The sequence below is a fragment of the Sinocyclocheilus grahami genome, unplaced genomic scaffold (assembly GCF_001515645.1).
Source record: "Sinocyclocheilus grahami isolate Dianchi unplaced genomic scaffold, SAMN03320097.WGS_v1.1 scaffold1085.1, whole genome shotgun sequence".
Taxonomy (NCBI): Eukaryota; Metazoa; Chordata; class Actinopteri; order Cypriniformes; family Cyprinidae; genus Sinocyclocheilus; species Sinocyclocheilus grahami.
In genome coordinates this window covers 396128-404512 of record NW_015506264.1, presented here as the reverse complement: position 1 = coordinate 404512, position 8385 = coordinate 396128, and the positions used below count along the sequence as shown (strand labels likewise).

At 37.6% G+C, this 8385-nt stretch overlaps 1 protein-coding gene across 11 annotated transcripts in view; it reads right to left on the bottom strand.

Moving 5' to 3' along the window:
- Positions 1 to 8385, bottom strand: part of LOC107566575 (cell surface glycoprotein 1) — a 30877-nt gene that overhangs the window by 2041 nt on the left and 20451 nt on the right. For 10 of the 11 annotated variants that reach the window (XM_016252054.1, XM_016252055.1, XM_016252056.1 and 7 more), the window contains 2 exons: positions 636 to 752; positions 496 to 546 (listed from right to left, as the gene is read on the bottom strand). In XM_016252054.1, coding sequence (XP_016107540.1) covers positions 496 to 546; positions 636 to 752 — 168 coding nt within the window. Of the gene's footprint in view, positions 1 to 495; positions 547 to 635; positions 753 to 6156; positions 6190 to 8385 lie in introns of all 11 variants that reach the window. The other variant, XM_016252053.1, reaches the window with a different exon arrangement.

Here is an 8385-nt window from a genome sequence, read left to right as displayed (position 1 = left end):
GTGTGGGGGGGGGGGGGGGGGGGGGGGGGGGGGGGGGGGTTCTGGTTGGTTGCTAGGGTGCTGCTAGGAGTTGTTAGAGGGCTCTGCATGGTTGCTAATTAGTTGTTTGAAGGTTCTGTTTGGTTGCTAGAGTGCTGCTAGGTAGTTGTTAGGGGGTTATAGGTGGTTGCTAGGTAGTTGGCTGTTCTGGTTGGTTGCTAGGGTGCTGCTAGGTAGTCGTTAGATGATTGGGACATCAACAGCAAAAGAGAGGAAGTGTTTCTTCTCCGTTCTGCGAGTTGGTAAGTATGTTTATTTTGAGGCCCAAATGATGCATGATTATATGGTTAGTTGTTTTTTATTATTTGCTTTCATCGCTGTTTCTCACTGCTGAGCAGATCTGAGACCCACCAGATGAGAAGAACTTGTTTACAGCACTATCTATTGTTATATAAATATGATAATATTCAGAGACAAACATGATTTAAAGGTGAAAATGAGCAGTGGATGGCTCACCCTGTGGGTCGCTCTGCGTGCCGTTCTCTTCTTTGGCGCTCTCCGGGTCTCCTGAAGAGAAAGCATATGTTCTCATCACACTCGCTGCATTATCTGAGACTCAGATGTTCATGTGAGTGAAAGTGTAAACACCCACACACCTCTCTGAACTTTGAAGCACAGTTTCTTCTTCTGATAGGTGAAGTATCCGGTTATGGCACCAACAGCTGCTACTGCGATCCCACAAACAACACCAACAACCGTACCAGATACGCTGTCTGCAACAGAACCACACACACCAGGTCAGTCGTGTCAGTATGTGTATATACGGTTACTCAAGTGTTCTGAGTGGTTGCTAGGGAGTTGTCAGGGAGTTCTGGGTGGTTGCTAGGGAGTTGTCAGGGAGTTCTGGGTGGTTGCTAGGGAGTTGTCAGGGAGTAGGGAGTTGTCAGGGAGTACTGGGTGGTTGGTAGGGAGTTGTCAGGGAGTACTGGGTGGTTGCTAGGGAGTTGTCAGGGAGTTCTGGGAGGTTGCTAGTGAGTTGTCAGGGAGTACTGGGTGGTTGCTAGGGAGTTGTCAGGGAGTTCTGGGTGGTTGCTAGGGAGTTGCTAGGGAGTTATGGGTGGTTGCTAGTGAGTTCATAGGTAGTTATTAGCCGTTCTGTGAAGAAACTGATTACATGTAATCTGAATTATGTAATCAGATTCCAAAATGAAGTACTTGTAATTAGATTACATTTTAAAATACTCGTAATCAGACTACAGGTGCTTTTTTATTGATTACATGATTAGATATTATTCACAGAATGCAATTAATTATTCATAATTTATTTATTCTGCCTAATTATTTTTGTAAACTTTTAAATGTTCCTTTCTAAAATAGCCTACTGCTTATATACTTTCAGAAAATTGTGTGTGTGTGTATATATACACTGGGAAACCTTGACGTAATTTCATGTTGTTAATAACAACAAATGGAATATTTATTTTTTTCTCTTTGTTCTTTTTTATATCAATATGGTGATAAACGGGTTATGTCAAAAGTAATCTAAAAGTAATCTGATTATATTACCTAAAATGTGTAATGTAATGTATTACGTTACTAACTACATTTTTTGTCATGTAAAATCTGGAATCAGTAACGGATCACAATTTGTAAGTAATCTACACTGCACTGGTTGTTAGGGGGTTCTGTGTGGTTGCTAGGGCGTTGCTAGGAAGTCATAAGGAAAATCTATCTGAAGACTTCCCCCTGTGTCTCTGATCTTCAGGTCTGTAGATGTGGTTCTCCTTCTTCAACGCAAGTCTGTGGGATTTTCTTAACCTGTTTTATTGTCCAGCAGGTGAAAATATTTAGTGTCACTTATAAATATTAATGCTTAGTGATCTGAACAAACCCCTAACACTAATAATGAAATAGTTACAATTATCCAATTAAAAAATAATTATGAGATAAAAAGTCAAAATTATGACATACTAAGTCAATAAAAAAATCAATTATGACAAAAAGACAAAATTATGATATACTACGTTATGGCAAAAAAGCTTCAACCTTTTGTCATAATGATATACCTTTCTATCTCATAATTTCAACATTTTATCTCATAATAATTTTTACTTCTTCCATGAAATATGATATTAGTGTGTTTTGTGATATCAATCCCCAAAATGATAATTCATCATTTTGACTATTTCATTATGACATAAACTTTTTATCATAATTATGACTTTTTGTCAATTTTTTTACAACTCATAATTTAGAATTTTGTCAACATTTTGACTTTTATTTAGACTTTTTTCCACACTATTTTCTTTCTTCCTTTAGGCATGCTAGATTATTTTTAGTCAGAATGTTTTTTTATCTCATAATGTCATAACTGTTTTTTTTATTATCTCATAATCATGACCTTTTCTGTCATAATTGAAATTAAAAAAAAAACTCAATTTTAACTTGCTAGAATTTTGACTTTTTGTTTTGATCTCTCTCTAAACCTGCATTATTTTCCTTCTCCCATGAAACATGTTTAGCCAGAATGCTTTTATTTCATAATTTCGATATTTTATCTCATAATGACTTCTTGGGGCTTATTGCTTTATTGTACAGCTGTCAGTTTCTGATATTTCCAGGTTTAGGGGATCCAGCGTATGATATAAAGCAGACGCTTCACGTGGCTACAGGTTGGTTTCTGCTTCAGCATTTATCACAAGCACTAATGCAGCAGTGGCACTTATCGATAGTCTACCCACAATGCTCTGCTGCAGAGAAGCATGGACTGCCGCAGGATTCGACGGAGCGCAGCGAGACTCCACACACGCAGTGACGGGAGTGTTTGAGAGGGAAAAGACTGAACCTGATTTACAGATCCTGCAGGAGATGAAAGAGAGAGAAAGTGCAACAAAAGTCGCTCAACAGGAGTTTATTTACTTTAAACGAGGCTTCTGACACTCACTGATCGTACAAACTGACCCATGATTATTCTGTCGTCATTTACTCTCTCTCGTGTCGCTCCATTACATTTATGCATTTAGCAGATGCTTTTATTTCAAAGTGACTTACAAAAGAGGAACAAAAGCAGTTTGTCAAAGAGCCAACGATATTCGCAATATATTCTGACTGACATCATCTAACATGTTTCATAACACGGGTTATTTAAATTAGATTGAACACAATGACAATCAAGTCTAATCTAAATTACGCTCATACGTCTTATCTTCCACAAAACCTGTTAGATAGTATTAGTCAGAATATCTGTTTTATAACGTAACTCTGCAAAGCATGTTTCATAATTTATACTTTTTTCATATTTATGACATTGTCAATTTCGATTTGAAATTTCAACTTTTTTTCTAAAAATGATGACTTTTTAAATCTCATAATGTACCTTTTGTCATAATTAAAATTTTATCTCAATATAGATTTTTTTTTATAATTCAAAGTTTATAGTTTTTGTCATAACTGTAATTTCAACATGTTGCAAGCCTGTATTATTTTCTCAGGCACCAAAAGTGTAATTCATCATTTAGACTTTTTAATTTCATAGTTATGACATTATGCCAATTTTGACTCATAATTTCAACTTTTTTTCTCTAATGATTTTTTTTTTGTCAAATTTTTGACTTTTTATGCCATTTTTTTATTTATGTAATAATTTTTTCTTAATCCTGTAATTTACTTTTTACTCTCATAATTGACATTGTGTCATCATTTTGACTTTTATCTCCTAATTTAGATTTTTTTAATCTTATAATTTTAACTTAATGTCATAAATTTGACTTAATTTCAACAAAACTTGTACTTTTTCTTCTATGAAACATGTTAGATTATTTTAGTCAGAATGTTTGTGTTTTATAACATAAATCTAAAAAAGGATAATCCATGATTTACTTTCCATTTCATAATTAGGACATTTTAAGTCATAATTTTGACTCAAAATTTCAACTTGTTTCTCATAATTATGACTTTTTATCTGGTAATTTAGTTTTTTTTTTTAAGTCATAATTTTAGCTTTTTGTCAACATTTTGATGTCTTCATTTCAACATGTCACTCCAACCATATTATTTCCTTTCTTCCATGAAACGTCAGAAAGTTAGTGTTTTATAACGTCAAATGAGACGGTGCCAGGTTTTACATCACTGGTTCCTGCATGCGCTGAATGCAAACGTGACGTGATTAACAGCCGATCACTGTTTGTTCTGAACACATGAAGCAGAATCAGTGACGAGCAGATCTTTGTGTCTGTTAGACTGCGTGGGACGGCAGGTATTACAGACGATTAACTGGAGACGATCATCATGTCATTACTGGTGTTCGTTCAGTCAAGCATCACTGTTGCTAGTGCTCAGTGTTAGGGGTTTGTTCAAAACACTAAGTATAAGTACTTATGAGTAACCCTAAATATTTTCACCTGCTGGACAATGAAACCGTTTTTTAAAAATCCCACAGATTTGCTTTGAAGAAGGGACCCGAGCCACATCTACAGACCTTAAGATCAGAGAGATGCGAGGGGTGAACAACCAGGAACCCCCAACAACTACCTAGCAACACCCTAACAACCACCCAGAACCCCCTAATGACAACCTAGGAACACCTAGAACCCTCTAATGACTATTCAGCAACACCCTAGTAACCACCCCACACCTCCTAACAACCACCCAGAACCTTCTAACGACTACCCAGCAACACCCTAGTAACCACCCAGAACCACCTAACTACTTAGCAACACACTAGCAACCACCTAGAACCCTCTAATGACTATTCAGCAACACCCAAGTAACCACCCCGCACGTCCTAACTACCTAACAACCACCCAGAACTCCCTAATTACCTAGCAAACACCCAAAACCCATAATGACAACCTAGCAACACCCTGGTAACCACCAAAATCCCCCTAACAACTACTTAGCAACACCCTTGTAACCACCCAGAACTCCCAACAACTACCTAGTAACCACCCCAATACCCATAACAACAACCTAGCAACCACACAGAACCCTCTAACAACTACCTAGCAACACCCTAGTAACCACCCAGAACCACCTAACTACTTAGCAACACACTAGCAACCACCTAGAACCCTCTAATGACTATTCAGCAACACCCAATAACCACCCCGCACGTCCTAACTACCTAACAACCACCCAGAACTCCCTAATTACCTAGCAAACACCCAAAACCCATAATGACAACCTAGCAACACCCTGGTAACCACCAAAATCCCCCTAACAACTACTTAGCAACACCCTTGTAACCACCCAGAACTCCCAACAACTACCTAGTAACCACCCCAATACCCATAACAACAACCTAGCAACCACACAGAACCCTCTAACAACTACCTAGCAACACCCTGGTAACCACCAAAATCCCCCTAACAACTACTTAGCAACACCCTTGTAACCACCCAGAACTCCCCAACAACTACCTAGTAACCACCCCAATACCCATAACAACAACCTAGCAACCACACAGAACCCTCTAACAACTACCTAGCAACACCCTAGTAACCACTCGGAAAACCCTAACAACTACCTAGCAACCACCCAAAACCCCATAATGACTACCAAGCAACACCCTAACAACCACCCAGAACTCCCAACAACTACCTAGCAACCACCCAAAACCCCATAATGACTACCAAGCAACACCCTAACAACCACCCAGAACCCCCTAATGACAACCTAGGAACAAATAGAACCCTCTAATGACTATTCAGCAACATCCTAGTAACCACCCCACACCTCCTAACTACCTAGCAACCACCCAGAACCTTCTAACGACTACCCAGCAACACCTTAGTAACCACCAGAACCACCTAACTACCTAGCAACACCCTAGCAACCACCCAGAACCTTCTAACGACTACTCAGCAACACCCTAGTAACCACCTAACTACTTAGCAACACACTAGCAACCACCCAGAACCTTCTAACGACTACCCAGCAACACCCTTGTAACCACCAGAACCACCTAACTACTCAGCAACACCCTAGTAACCACCCAGAACCACCTAACTACCTAGCAACTACCCAGAACCCTCTAAGAACTCTTAGCAACACCCTAGTAACCACCCCGAACCCCCTAACAACAAGAATCCACCCAGAACACTCCAGCACTTTGACTTTCTCACAAATGTAACACTTAAGAAATGTGTGTTTCTATGATGTAGTTGAAGGATATGATACCGTTCGGCTCAGAAACGGCTCCGGCGCTGCGAGCTGTAATGAGAGAGAAAACATAACGAGATTCAACACAGATATTGCCAATAACTATTTCTGTGTGATATGAAGAAAACACAAATACCCTGCTTTCCTTGTTTCTTTTAGATGCTTTTTGCTGCACACATTTAGCCAGTGTATTGAGTATAATGCACTGCTTACAATATTTTTATTACGTCAGTATCTCTGATAACTCTGAAGCCCAGAGCTGAAAATCCTGATTATTCTATGCATTTATACCATTTATATGAATTAATTTGCTTATAATATATAATTTTTTAAAATTGATTACAAAAACTGCCTACCAAGGTTTTAGTCTTTAGTGTCTCAAGACCTTGAGCAAGAACAAGTAAGCATTATAATTTAGGCCAGACTCTTAATTTAACCTGAGAATAATGCATAATAAGATTAAAAGCATGCACTGCAAAAAGATCACGTAAATATGACTAAATGATATAAAACACAAAGTCCGTACCTTTGTCTTGACCTGCGCTGTGCCGGTCTGCATCTCCCATTGCATTCTCTACTGTAATCAAATATATAATTAGCATGACGCAAACTCTGAAATGTATTGATTCTATACTGAATATGGAAACTTCATTCATTTAGAATCGAGCTGAATTTGTACATTGTGTTTATATATGATATAATTTCAAAGCAGCTTGTAAGAGAAACATTGCATGTTTATGGACATGCTAAACTTTGAATACAATAGATTGTTACCTGGATCCTCTGGTTGTGCTTTCTCTTCTGTAAAGTAAATGATAAATGATAAATGATATTTGCACTCTGAATCACTAATCATCTCTTTTAATTGACCGTTTTGACTGGCCGAACCATGAGCAGCAGATAAATGAAGTGTGTGATCACTAACAAGGAACTGAGTGCAGTAATCAGACACACACCACTGAATCTGTTCCAGTTCAGTCATGCGTTATGTGAGCGCTTGAAATGCACTCAAACCGTCGAGACGTGGGGATTTTTTCATAAGCAGTGCTGTGAGATGCGTCATATGTGTAAAGTCATTGGACGAGGCTAACGAGGTTTGGAAATTACATGCAAGCACGAATTATATGGTGCACTGACTGTCAAGAGATTGGAATGATTAAGATATTTTCAATGCTTTTGAAAGAAGTCTCTTCTGCTCACCAGGGCTGCATTTATTTGATCAAAAATACTGTCAAAATTGTGAAATATTATTATAATGTAAAACAGCTGTTTTCTATGTGAATATGTGTTAAACTGTAATGTATTTCTGTGATGCGCAGCAGATAAATGAAGTGTGTGATCACTAACAAGGAACTGAGTGCAGTAATCAGACACACACCACTGAATCTGTTCCAGTTCAGTCATGCGTTATGTGAGCGCTTGAAATGCACTCAAACCGTCGAGACGTGGGGATTTTTTCATGCGCAGTGCTGTGAGATGCGTCATATGTGTAAAGTCATTGGACGAGGCTAACGAGGTTTGGAAATTACATGCAAGCACGAATTATATGGTGCACTGACTGTCAAGAGATTGGAATGATTAAGATATTTTCAATGCTTTTGAAAGAAGTCTCTTCTGCTCACCAGGGCTGCATTTATTTGATCAAAAATACTGTCAAAATTGTGAAATATTATTATAATGTAAAACAGCTGTTTTCTATGTGAATATGTGTTAAACTGTAATGTATTTCTGTGATGCGCAGCTGTATTTTCAGCATCATTCCTCCAGTCTTCAGTGTCACGTTCTTTCAAAAACATTAAATAATTGTAAACGAAAATTTCTTATCACGATTATAGTGACCAAAATGATCACGGTTATCAGTATTATCACGGTATTGTTCAAATGTGCTGGAGATGTTCAAAAAGTACTGACACACAAATCATTTCACCAAGTTTTACATTTAAAATCAACAAACAAAATGAGTTTTTGTTTGCATAATCACTAAAACAATAACATTGCCAATGATGTCCAGATTTTAAATGACAACATGACTGACAACAGTTTATCTAATAGCATGTTCAAATATCTAATATAAATGTTCAAATAAAGCTTTGAAAAAGTTTCATAAATGCTAAACCTCACATTTCAGCTTATAAATAAAGAAAAGGGTCAAGTCAAAATGATAATTGATTAATAAATGATTATATGTATTTATCTGCTCCATAAATAATACTAGATACCTTATTGTTTAAATGTGTAGAATCCACA